The 12,445-nt window shown below is 40.4% G+C and overlaps 1 protein-coding gene across 1 annotated transcript in view; it reads right to left on the reverse strand.

Moving 5' to 3' along the window:
* The window catches only part of col4a3 (collagen, type IV, alpha 3), a 92,438-nt gene that overhangs the window by 18,706 nt on the left and 61,287 nt on the right, over positions 1-12,445 (reverse strand). The window contains exons 31-34 of the mRNA XM_036556678.1: positions 11,221-11,334; positions 10,283-10,450; positions 601-690; positions 335-469 (exon numbers count right to left, since the gene is read on the reverse strand). Of these exons, the coding sequence (XP_036412571.1) occupies positions 335-469; positions 601-690; positions 10,283-10,450; positions 11,221-11,334 (507 nt within the window). The remainder of the gene's footprint in view (positions 1-334; positions 470-600; positions 691-10,282; positions 10,451-11,220; positions 11,335-12,445) is intronic.

Consider the following 12,445-nt stretch of genomic DNA (forward strand, 5'->3'; position numbering starts at 1 on the left):
ACCTAACACAGCTTGTTATATTCTAATTTTAAAACTACTCAAAAGAGGACTTTCCATGACGGTTGTCTGTCGCTAAATAAAAATAAAAAAAAATCAATATTCCATTGTGACGCCCATACTGGTGTACCATTATAGCCGATATTTTGCCCAGCATTATATGCATAGATTCAAACAGGGAATACTTTGAATTATGCTAGTTTAATAGAAAGTGTATATATTCATACAGGTATGATGAAGGCATAATATAGATTGATCAACATGGAACAGTGAATGAAGGGGGTATCCATGCTCCAGTGCTCTTGGGACAACAGTTTTAGAGGATTACTGTACCCACCTGGGGTTCCACACTCTCCTTGATCTCCAGGGCATTCAAAAATACTTTTTTGTCCTGGACAGCCTGGATCGCCAGGGTCTCCTGGAATCCCTGGTAGACCTTTGCAACCTGGTTGTCCATCAGTGCCAATAAACCCTAGGTAGGAGACACCAACAACCTCATCACCATCTTCATCCTTACGGTTATAGTCCTTATTAGTAACCTCAGTATCAGTATTTAAGATAAAGTCAAGACAAAAATAAGATCCAGTCAATGCAATGCAGTACCTTTAGGTCCAGGCCGTCCAGGAGGGCCACAGTTTCCAGGTGGTCCAGGAGGGCCACAGAACCCAGGAGGCCCCTGGTCCCCTCGATGACCTAAAAGTATGCACAGCACAGAACCACAATAATCACTAATGATCTAGTAACATTAACAGTTTCAAGTGCTGTGTTAATGTTATTGAAAGCTTCTCGACAACAATCCATTTAGAGACTTTGTGAATGGTCCCTTAAAATCATTTAAATCTGCCTCCAGAGGAGTTATGGCATGTGCATGTCCATGCTGGCCAGAGTAAAACATATCAGCATGTGGAATTGACAGGGGAGGGGGAAGGTAGGCGGGTAAGGTAGGCAGGAAGGTGACATACAATGTTAGATGTACACACAGATCAAAGACATGACAAAGACAGTACAAAATACACAGCCAGACAAAGAACACTGCATAATCCAATTGGAAACTAGAGCTCTTAAATCATACACATTCTCCCAGTTACGTGTTGATTGCTTTTCTTTATTAAGCTTAGATGTTAGATATAACAATATGTTGAAAACTAGATATCACTGTAAGACAGTTTTTTGGTAGCTTTAAAACCTGCTATTGCCATCCTCAAAGAAAACTAAAGAGTTAAGTCATCATTTAGGAGACATAAATCCGGCAACAGTGGAACACAGAAATCAAGTAATTTTCTTAATATATAGATGTTCCGTAGACATAGATGCCCTGTACACTGTAGACGTCCGAATATCTGCTAATTTAGAACATCCCCAGAACATGTGTATAAATTACAAATATTGCAGGTGTAACTAGAAATGTGCTTCATTTGATCTCTTGTAAGGTTCTGCATATGCTCTGTGAATTATTTTGTAGTGGATAAACTGATAAGCCAAATTTCTAGAGGTCTGACCTAAATTAGACCACATAGTATATGAGTCTGAAGCAGGACCAGCTCTTGCTCCCAGAGTTGTTCAACTGCCAACAGCTTAATATGTTGAGAACCAGACTATTTTATATGAGCGATACTTTGCCCGTAGACTGTCTAGAGGTCTTATCCAGTCTGCCAATGGGCGAGACTCATGAGTACTGTCCCACGGGTCTCCGATCAAAGTTGTAAATAAAGTATGAAGAGGCAGGGAGTTTGAAAAGCATCTGAAGATGCTAAAATGACAGCAGACCATTATAGCCACTCATGTCTTCTATTGTATTTATACTTTGAGAGGACCAAAAAGAATCACAGAATGGTTTACCCCAAATTCAAAACTTAAAATTATTCCTTTGGGGGGGTCTGTAAACAGGTTTGGGCTGAAACACCCATAAAACACTTTTCAAATATTCAAGGTGTTGGACATTCTACAACCCAGTCTTTAATTACAATTTGTCCTACCACTTCCAGTCAACAATAAGTCCTGTAGTCTAAAAACTAAAGACTCTTCCACACAACTCCAGGGAACTTTAGAGTGTTGGTCCGGGGACAAAGGTGTGTCTTCCAAGCCGAAATGGAGAAGATGTTTTGGACCCTCTCATTACGCATACCCTTGGGGAACTAAAGAGTGTCATGATCATGGATATAAACTTATTACCAAACCCATAATTGCACAGCACTGCCCACATGTATTTCCACTCAAGCCTATAGAGGTTTTTCATGGCATCTAGAGAGAGAACTGCCACAGACTCAGGCAAATCAGCTGTATCCAGTATATGAAGCAATGTGACTGAAGAAGGCTCATCTCCCCCTCCCATCCTCACCATGTTCTACAGGGGGACTGTGGAGAGCATCCTGAGCAGCTGTATCATCGCCTGGTTTGGGAATTGCATCGTCTCCGACCACAAGACCCTACAGCACATAGTGAGGACAGCTGAGAAGATCATCAGGGTCTCTCTCTCCCCTCCATCATGGACATCTACACCACACACTGCATCCGCAAAGCCACCAGCATTGTGGACGAACCCATCCATCCCTCACATGGACATTTTTCACTGCTGCCCTCTGGCAGAAGGTACCGGAGCATCCGTGCCATCACTGCCAGACTCTGCAACAGCTTTGTTCCTCAGGCGATCAGGTTTTTAACTCACAATGACTGATCTGAAACCCCTCACACACATACCTCTTTTGATGCTCTTCTTGCACTATCTGGAACATTGCTGCTAACACTGTGTTTACACTGTTTATTCAAGTACTACATCAGTAACTGGTGTGTTTATGTATGTTATCTGACTGCGTAAACTCACAGATCACAGCATGTTAAATCTCTCTGCACCTTATTCCACTACCTCATATCCAGAAATGAGTGCTGTGTCGGCGCTGCACTGTCCTGTCTGTTTACTGTGTCTAATGTAATGTAAGCACACTTACGTCTGCACGTTTGCACTTTGTACTCTTTTGTTCCATGTTGCACCGTGTTGTTCCTGGAGGAACGTAATTTCACTCCACTGTGTACTTGTACATGGATGGAATGACAATAAAAGCCTCTTGACTTGATCTGCAAATCAGCCTCTAATATAACCTCTGATCATAATGTGTCACTTTATCCACAGAGTTCTATTCTTCAAACCAAAAGTTTTATATCACAACTGATCAGCGAAATGGGTCTTAGCGCATTAGCACACTCAAGGTGATCTTTCCCTTTTTTAACAGAAAAGAAGTGACAGCCATATTTTGATCTCTGTGGAAAATACCACAATCTAATTTGCCTTTATTTAGAGACCTAAGTGCATCATTAATTCTTCAAATGTCAAGGGTGATTTCAATTGATCACCTTAACTGGGAGAGAGTTTTAATAAATCCAGCTGGTTAAGAATAAAACTACTCTGAGAGGGACCCCACTTGACTTCTGACATGTAGTTACAGATTTAAGTAAAAATCTTTCATATCGCATAGCGTTCAGACTAAATTTGTCCCCTTGGGTTCCTTATAGTAAATATATTTGCTTTAGATCAGCTTTCCCTTAATGTCACCGCAGAGAAACGACTAGGCCTCTCTCCTCCTGCATAATATGTCTGCCTAATACCAGTGTCCAAAATAATGTTTTTCTCCCACTGGGGAAAAAAACACTTTTCTATTAACCCATCAATTTATTAACTGTATATACACTGTAATATTTTGTTCAAACAACAAATAACTGACTGATTTTCTTCATAGAACAATTTAAAGAATTTAATATTAATTTTAAATTAAGCTCGGTGTTTTTAGCTTCTAGCTAAGGAAGACTGCGTTTTTAGCTCAGCGAGCTAGCTAAGAGTTTCGCCGTTGTGCGAGTCATCAGTGAGCGCGTCTGTTGTTTTGGTTTTGCTGTGTTCTCTAACGAATTTTTCAGAAAAGGCGAGTTATGGACTGTAACCTTGAGTCGTCCAAGTTTCTCCTGAGAACCCCCAACGTCACACTATTGATATGTGGTGGGAACTGTGGATCTTTCACTGAAAGCTCCTTCTCATGTGCTTCTTTTGACATTGTAGTCGAACTACTGAATAAGTAAAAATCCTGTCAGGAAATCGAAGGTTAGCTCAGCGAAGCTGGCGAACAGCGAGGGAGGCAAAGCTAACCTAAAGCTGAACCCATAACGAAGTTCTTAATTATAATAAAACGTTAACGTTAGCGAAGCTGAACCGTAAGATGAACTACACAACTGAGCGGAGCGGCGGCAAACGGGGCAGTGACATCGTAAGCTAATTTGTGCACTCCTCGTTCAACTTAACCAAGAAATATAAGGCTTCTTGTTGAATCTCTTCACAATTGCAGCAATACTACAAGTTGCACGTCTCGTTTCATTCGTTTAATATCACTATTTTGTGCCTTTCTTTTTATTTACCACAGTAGCTGCCTTCCTCACCTCTCACTCACTGTTCAAACACTCTTCAAGGATTGGGGGTCACGGATCATGACGCTGCTGTGGTTCTGAACCCTGATAGGCCGGATCATTTGACACTAGGTGCAGGGGAGGCTTCTCTGCAGACCGCTGCTGCTGAGCACACGACATAGGGCGCGTTATATTTTGCAACGGTCCTTTAAATGAGCCACACCGACTGTCACTGGCTAGCCAGCGATATACTTGTTTTACTAGCCATGGCCACTGCTTATGTCAAACAGTGCTTTTATGATGTAAAATGAATTCAGCTTCGGAGAGAGACCATTTATTATATTCGGACTGTTAAGCAGCAAGCATAGTGGGATCGCCAGAACGACATGGTTTTTGTTTTGATTCTATGCTATTGTATGCTGTTGTAGATTCTAGTTCAACAAATCTAATACTGTTGAAACTGGAAGAAAAACAGACGCAAAATGCTCTTGGAAAACACTTCGTTGCTTCCCAGAAAATCTGAAAGTTATCGCATTGTTCATTTTTTCACATTTACTTGCTCTGGAAAGATACTCAGCAATGAGGAGGTATTAAAGCGCTATCTTGTGGCTCTTGTGAGCATAACATCAGGAAAAAGAAACGAACACACAACAGGAGCACGATTTGAAAGGGTGGAATAATATCTGCTTGGGCTCATTTATCAAGGGAAGGGTTTTTGTCTATTAGAAAAAAAGTATAATCCCTCTCGTGTGTATTATTAGGACACCATGTATCTACCTGGTTTAACCCAGAAAAATCCCTGAGAGCTCTGTTTGATATTGGTTCATTATCATTAACAGGCATTATGTTAAGTTTGTTTTTACTCGAATTCAAATAATCTTGGGCAAACACCCTGTACTGTACTAAGTAAAGTCCTTGGGCAACACTCTTCACAGTACCTGTGCCCACCTGTGTAAAATTATCAAAGGATAAAAACATCTGCCAAATATCATAAATGTAAATGCCACCAACCACAGCTTAGATGCTGTCAGCCAAGAGGAAGGAAAAACTATTTACAGAAAAAGTGCAAACTGCGAGGATGCTAAGCTCCTACAGGTTTTGCTAAGCATAAACACAGTTTTAGTTGTGACTGTCAGCTGCAACGCCAGAGGAGAGTTAGCAGAAAACGATTAAAGTTACTCCAGCCTCTTTGCGAATAGCCAAACTAACTATAAAAAATGAAAATCTTACTATGATCAATCAGATCACACTATTAGACGTTGGTAATACAAAGTTCAGGGGAGTTAAAGGTTAGCCATTCGCCTTGTGCTCAAACTTGAGGATTGGAAGGTAAATGAGGAAGGGGTGATGCCCAGCAGCCTGCAGGTGTTTGATGACTTGTGTAAATTTGCTCTTCTTTGCAGCCGTGGTAAGGCTGTAATCCGAAAAAAAAAATGCAAAGTGACATTTTAACGCTTGATCGGAACTGCAAGCCTCATTCAGAATAACTTGCCTACCTGCATACCTCAGCAGCCGAAAAATGATTGTCCAAGTCTTCTGGGTCCTGGCTGTGGGCTTCCTATCATATATATGATGGCAGTGGTCGATTTCAATGGTACGACCAGCCAAAGATGGAATCCACTTTGGGAGATGAGACTGTAAAAATCACATGCAATCAGACCCTTCAGCTGATTCAGGCAGGCTGATTCCCACAACTCTGTCACTTTGACCTCCATCTTGGACAGCTTGTTAGCTGTATCGCTAATCTCATGCTTGTTTGAGCGAACCACTGCTTGTAGAGAATCAACGATGGATTCAGTTCAAGATCTGCTGCTAATTTCTTTAAAGGCTCATATGCTGAAGACATTTCAGTTTCTAGAGATGCCAGCTGAGGTGTAAGAGAACAACAGCTTATTTCACTGCCATAGCTACAGAGGCATCGGAAATTCACTGTTGTTCATGAAGGGCCTGGGTAATTTCCTTCAATATGGCGGTATCGAGGTCAACTTTAGATATCGTTTCTACGTTTCTGAGCTTTTCTTGACTGGCGATGAATGTTCAAGCTCTCTCTTTTGCCCATTCTTGTTAGGTACGGATGCTACGTTAATTCAAATGCAAGGTATGAAAGATTCTTGTAGATTTGAGGAGTCTGCGACCAGAGCTAATTTTTTTCTGAGCATAAACTCATTCAGAGTGCTGTTGAGATTTGTAAACCCTTATTACTGTTCTGTAATCAGAGAAAAGAATCTGGTCTGTGACTTCTTATTCATGTATTTTCAATGTCAAATTATATAAAAATCTAATAAAAAAAAATAATTTGATCATGTTTCCCCCCCCATCAAATAATTGTAACAGCAGCACTGAGGAATCAAATCATGTTTTTGCTTTGGCATTAATAGGTTAAGGCAATCTTGTTTTTTAATAGCAAAGAACATAAACATAAATATATAGAATAGACTAACACACCACAGTGGTGCAACCATCTAAGCACTGGCCTTATCATCAGGAGATTGCGAGTTTGATCCCTGGTGATGCTACAGCCATCCATGGCCGGAAGTCCAAGAGAGCACAACTGGCCTTGCTCTCCCTGGGCCGTTGAATGGCCCTTTCTTCCCGATCACTCAGCATGATGCTAGCAAGTGCAGGCGTCTGTAAGCTGACATGACAGAACTGGTGGTTAGTGCTCTCCTTCAAGTGTGTTCAGGTGTCCAATGACATTGTGTTAGCAGCAATTTGAAAAGATTCAGTGGTTGGCTTCACATGACTCGGAGGAAGCTTGTGTTTGCCTTTGCCTTCCTGGTGCTGATGGTAAGGTGTGTGTATAGCTAGTGGGTGGAATTGGATATGACTAAATTGGGGAGAAAATTGTTAAAAAATGCTCCCTCAAAATAGCAAAATGTTTGATTCATTTTTCAAGAAAGTTTATAAGAGGGCAGTGTTCCAGTTTTCTAACAACTGCAATTAAGAAACAGTATTAAATGTGGATTGGTCATGTCTGTATATCCATTTAATCAAGTTAATATTGGTGTCAATACTAATTCAGTATATTATAATCAGTGTATCACAAATCACCACAAACACACCAACAAACGCCACAAATTCTAGCAAAATGTTTTTGTGTCATTATTCTTTTTCCTTAGTGATCAAAAACCTATTTGCTATCCTTACTCCACACAGTTTTTATAGAAGAAGGTTTAAAACTGAATGTGCAGCCAAGGGATGTGAACATGGCTGGCTGATCCAACTGCCTCTGGAAGCAACGTCAGCAAAAGACCTGTCAGGAGTTTCATGAAATAGGTTTTTGTGGCCAAAGGAGCTGCACACAAGCCTAAAATTAAAATGTGCCGAGCGTCAGCTAGAGTGCTGTAAAGCATGCCGCTACTGGACTCTGGAGCAGTGGAAACGTTCTCTGGAGTGATGAATCACGTTTCACTAACTGGCAGTTTGATGGATGAATCTGGGTTCGGTGGATGCCAGGAAAATGCTACCTACCAGAATGCATAGTGCTAACTAGGGGTGAGGGGGAAAAAATCGATTCTCGGATGCATCGCATTGCAGACGTGAACGATTCTGAATAAATTCACTAATGTCAAAAATTGATTTTCTTAATTCTAATTTATAATGTAATTTTGATGGAACTCAAAAGACGGAACTTGGAAGTGCGGAAGTGCAGCGGCACATAACAAAAACACAACTGGATGAGCGAGAAATCCGACCTGCTCCCTCTGCATTAAAAGCTAGGTTAGATCTGGAGTCGACAATCCAAATGTTAAGAAGATCCATTTTGTCCTTTCCTGTTCCAGCATGACTGTGCCCCTGTACACAAAGTGAGCTCCAAAAAAGGCATGGTTTTGAGGAGTCTGGTGTGGAGGAACTCCAAGGACTTGCGCAGAGCCCTGACTTCAACCCCACTGAACACCCTTGGTGTTTGGTTTTTGGTTTTTGATGTTTGGAACATTGATTGCAAATGAGGCCTTCTCGTCAAACTTCAGGTGTCTGGCCTCAGAAATGCTCTTGAATGAGCACAAATTCCCGCAGAATATTTTGTGGAAAGCCTCCCAGAAGAGTGAAGGCTGTTATAGACCATAATTTTGGAATGGGTTGTTCAACAAGATCGTATGGGTGCCATGTATAGGTGTCCAAATACTTTTGGCCATGTGTGTGTATTATTTGTCTTGTAGTTGTTATTATTTTTTATTGGTGCCATTTATTGATATATTTTTTAATATCATTTTAGTATTTTGTCAAATATTATTGTGTTAGTACTGTACACCATTTTTTCTTTTTTTTACTTAATTTTATGTATCTATATTTTTATTACTAATGTGTCTTATAGTTTTTGTTTGTTTATTTGCTATATTGTTTTGATTTGTTAATCTTCTTTGTATTAAAGTTTCCTAATTTTTATGTATTATGTACTATTTTAATAGTAATGTTTTGGTCTTATTTATTTTCTTTGCTATACTTGTCTATCATACTTTTATGTTTACTCTTGTCAACCCCTTTTTTTGTATCACCCTACTTAAAGTTTAAATAAAGTTTGATTGATCAATTGAGATCCTTTGTAAACTTAAATACAACATTGATCTCTTTTACTGTAGACCATGAAGGTGTAACTGACACTGTGCTTTTGGATACTAGACTTTCTTAATTCTTTCTAGTTCTCTGTTTGCACATGGATTCATGAAAATAGCTCGGTCAAGATAATCAGGCACCCTGATGAAACTACCATCAAGAACTAAATTCAGACTGTGATAAATGTCTCTCCAGCAGGAGGTGGCCTGTGGGTTAATGTGGTGTGAGGTCAATGCAATCATTTCAACACCTCCAAAACCAAGAAATTCATCATCAGCGACAGCAATGATATGTGCATATTTGATATAATACATCAGAAATTCTGGAAAAAATGTAATTATTTGGACTTTCTGTTTAGAAACATTCAACTTCATCAGGCTGAGATGAGCAGAACTTGAACTCTGTGCTAAGTGCATTTGGAAACTGCATTTGGAGTGATATTGTAAAATCTCTGAGCTCACCCAGGTTGTTTGGGAATTGTATGATGTATGCTTAAGCAGTACTGCTGTGTCTGATCCACTTGTGCCAGCTTAACACACACTAGCAGACCACCACTATGTCACTGCAGTGAAGAGAATGATATGTGCCTATGTATATTTACAAACCAATGAGCCAAAACAAGCTGCCAAGACATGGACTTTACAAGACCACCAAGGGTGCCCTATGGTTTCTGGCACAAAAATGTTAGCAACAGATCCTTCAAGTTCTATAATCTGAAATGGAGCTGCCACAGGTCAGGCTTATTGTTCTTCTTGGGAATTTGGAGGCCACAACAACACCTGCAACTCTTTGCAGTGTTGCAGGATGCATTACCTTGATGAAAGAGTCCACTGCCATTGGGGAACACCATTACCCTGAAGGGGTGTTCCTGGTTTGGAATTATGTTTAGGTAGGTGACGTGTCAAAGTGATGTCCACATAAATGCCTGGACCCAGGGTTTCACAGCAGGACATTGCCTAGAGCATTACACTCCCTCTACTGGCTTGTCTTCTTTCTACAGTGTATCCTAGGGTCATCACTTACCCAGGTAAATAAGCACCATCCGGCCATGTGATATAAAAGAAAACGTGAATCTTTGGACCAAGTGACCTTCTTCAATTGTTTCAGGTCCCAGTTCTGACACTCGCATGCTCACTGTAGGTACTTTTGACAGTCCCATACACTGCAGGATGTGATGCACTGTATGTGACACATTCTTCCCAGACTATTAAAATTTTCTGTGACTTGTGCTACAGCATCCGTTCTTTCGGTTCAAGTTTCTGATCTCCCACTATTGAATACTCAGCAGGTATTTGTGTGTGAGAGGTGTGTGCATGTGTGTGACGTCCAGATGTTTGTTCAGTACCTGGAGGGCCACACAAGCCATCCCTTCCTCTGACCCCTTTTGGTCCGATCGCCCCATCTAGACCAGGTGTTCCCTGACACCCAGGATTCCCAGCTGGACCTGTAGGACCAGGTAAACCCAACCCACAAAGTCCAGGGTCACCCTGCTCTCCTCTCTGCCCCGGGGGCCCTACAAAGAAAATTTATTACATCCTTTTGAATACAATATAGCGGTATCAGTTGAATGTTTAAAGTCTGCATTTTCAAGAGAATTTCTCAACAAATGAGTACTAATTTATAAATAATTACCATATAAAGAATTACCATATATTTTTTGCATCACTAGTGATAAATGAGGCTTCTAAGGGCTAGTATTTCTAAGTGTGATATTGTAAAATTCCATACCAATATGTCAAAACATTAGTTTGACCTAATACATCAGAAATTCTAGAAAATAAACTTCGTTTAGAAACATATTTTCAACAGGTTGAGATGAGCTGAACTTGAGTTTTGTGCTAAGTGCATTTGGAAACAGTGTGATGCTGTAAAATCTCTGAGTGCACCCAGGTTGTTTGGGAATTGTATAATCTATGCTCCTGCAGCACTGCTGTGTCTGATCCACTTGTGCCAGCGCAACACACCCTAACAGACCACCACCACTTCAGTGTCACTGTAGCGCTGAGAATAATCCACCACCGAAATAATACCTGCTCTGTGGGGGTCCAGAATAAGTGCTTCCTTATGATAATCTCCTCCCAGTATTGTGTGCTTTGAGAGAGAAACTCCTCTAAACGCATGTACAATGCATCTATTTGGTAAATCACGACAGCCACTTTTTAATGACAAAATGGAGTTTGCGGTGATGTAAAACCTTAGTAAATCTGCCCCACAATGTCTCTGTAATTTTCCATGCTTCTATTGCAGTTAAGGCCAAATTTAAATCTTTATGAATTTACTTACCTGTGGTTCCAAGTCTTCCCCTCTCACCTAGGGGTCCTTTGCTACCTGTGTATCCAGGAACACAGATTCCAGGATTGCCAGTAAACCCCAGTGGCCCAACAGATCCCACCGCACCTGACAGCAATATAAGGGTAAATTAGTAAGAATGGGTGTGTTATGCACATACCTGGATCTTTAAGCAATCCTAATATTAAGCAATATTCTGCCATTAAAAAGCAACTTTTTGGGGCTGCTGAGTGGAGCAACTGTCTAAACGTTAGTTCCATTATCAGGAGATTGCCAGTTTGATCTCATGTGACACTAAAGCTATTCATGGCTGGGAGTTCAAGAGAGCACAACTGGCCTCGCTCTCTGGGTGGGTAGGCTGCTCAGTGTACTATTAGCCAGCATGGCATAACAGACTTGGCAGTTAGCTTTCTCCTCCAAGCGTGTTGAGCTGTCCTATGATATTGGGGCGATTCGAACAGATGTGGTGCAAACAGGGTAAAATCAATACATTACGTTTACACGCACTACATTACACAACATTGTCAGCATCAGGAAACAAAGCAGAAAGCACTACATTACGCAATACATTACGTTTACACGCACCCAGTAGTCTGATCATAATTGTATTTCTGCAGTTATCTGATTATTCAAATGGTCTTGAAATAATGTTGTTTAACCACAAGATGGGGAAATTATGACATGCATATATAAACTACTGGACAGCTAAAAATTAATTTACAATGAACCAATCAAAATGGCTTTTAGCATATACAAGAAAAATACACCTAATCAGGAAAAGTTGTGTGTTTTACTGACAAGCAACTTGCTAAACAGCACACCTGCCTCCTAGGCTTGTAGCCATAGGTATGCCCAGATTGGTCATGAGCCTAATCAATGAAATAGGAAAAGAATATTTATTAAGCTGTATTTTAAGAGAATGAAACTCAATTTGTTTTCTATGAATGTTGTCATTGGCCAGTCAAAATCCTGACGCTCTCAAAGACAACATTCCATAAAGATTTTTTATGCCAGTTGTGGCAGTATGCTTTAGTTTAGATGATTGACAGTTTAGATTTTATATGTTCTGGTGCTGGTTTTATGTTATAGGCTATTTGTTAACTTTTACATGATTATACCTGATGCCAACCCATGTAGCAGTTCTAAAGCCAAACCACAGCACACAGAACTAGAACATTTATTTTTCATACTCCAAGGTTCTTCACTCTACTTACATTGA

The sequence above is a fragment of the Colossoma macropomum genome, unplaced genomic scaffold (assembly GCF_904425465.1).
Source record: "Colossoma macropomum unplaced genomic scaffold, Colossoma_macropomum, whole genome shotgun sequence".
NCBI lineage: Eukaryota > Metazoa > Chordata > Actinopteri > Characiformes > Serrasalmidae > Colossoma > Colossoma macropomum.